Genomic DNA, 484 nt, shown 5'->3' on the forward strand with positions numbered 1-484 from the left:
AGTGGGGGACTGCGGGCCAGGCACCAGAGTCCTTCAGGGGAGAGGATAAACTGGGGGAGGACAAGGAGGAGGCAGCAGCCCCAGGTCCAGCCTAATGAGTTCCCCCTATTCCCAAGGACTTATGTGCTTGTTTCCCTCCAGCCAGTGCCTGCCCGGGGCAGGGATGGGAAGCGGGACACGGGGAGGGACATTTTGAGCATGTGCCCCCCCACTTGCCTGTCTCCCCAGCACCCACACGCGCCACTTCTACGTCTCCATCCAGCCGCCCGTGGGGGAACTCATGGCCCCTGTCTTCATGAGCGAGAACGAATTCAAGAAGGAGCAGGGTGAGTGGGGAACAGGGACAGGGGGTGCACAGGCACCCACCGCCCCAGTGCCAATGCTCATGCCCCATTTTGTCCACTCTGCCGCCCTCACCGTGGCCCTAGAGCACCTCGCGTGGCTGGGCGAGGGTAAGTGGCCACACGGCAGGTCCCTAGACTAG

At 63.2% G+C, this 484-nt stretch overlaps 1 protein-coding gene across 1 annotated transcript in view; it reads left to right on the forward strand.

Annotated features, from left to right (window-relative positions):
- AP3B2 (adaptor-related protein complex 3, beta 2 subunit) overlaps positions 1-484 on the forward strand; it is an 8,402-nt gene that overhangs the window by 6,877 nt on the left and 1,041 nt on the right. The window contains 2 exon segments of the mRNA XM_010012249.1: positions 96-98; positions 172-326. Coding sequence (XP_010010551.1) covers positions 96-98; positions 172-326 — 158 coding nt within the window.

This window comes from Nestor notabilis, unplaced genomic scaffold (assembly GCF_000696875.1).
Source record: "Nestor notabilis isolate BGI_N333 unplaced genomic scaffold, ASM69687v1 scaffold23123, whole genome shotgun sequence".
In the NCBI taxonomy this organism is placed as follows: domain Eukaryota; kingdom Metazoa; phylum Chordata; class Aves; order Psittaciformes; family Psittacidae; genus Nestor; species Nestor notabilis.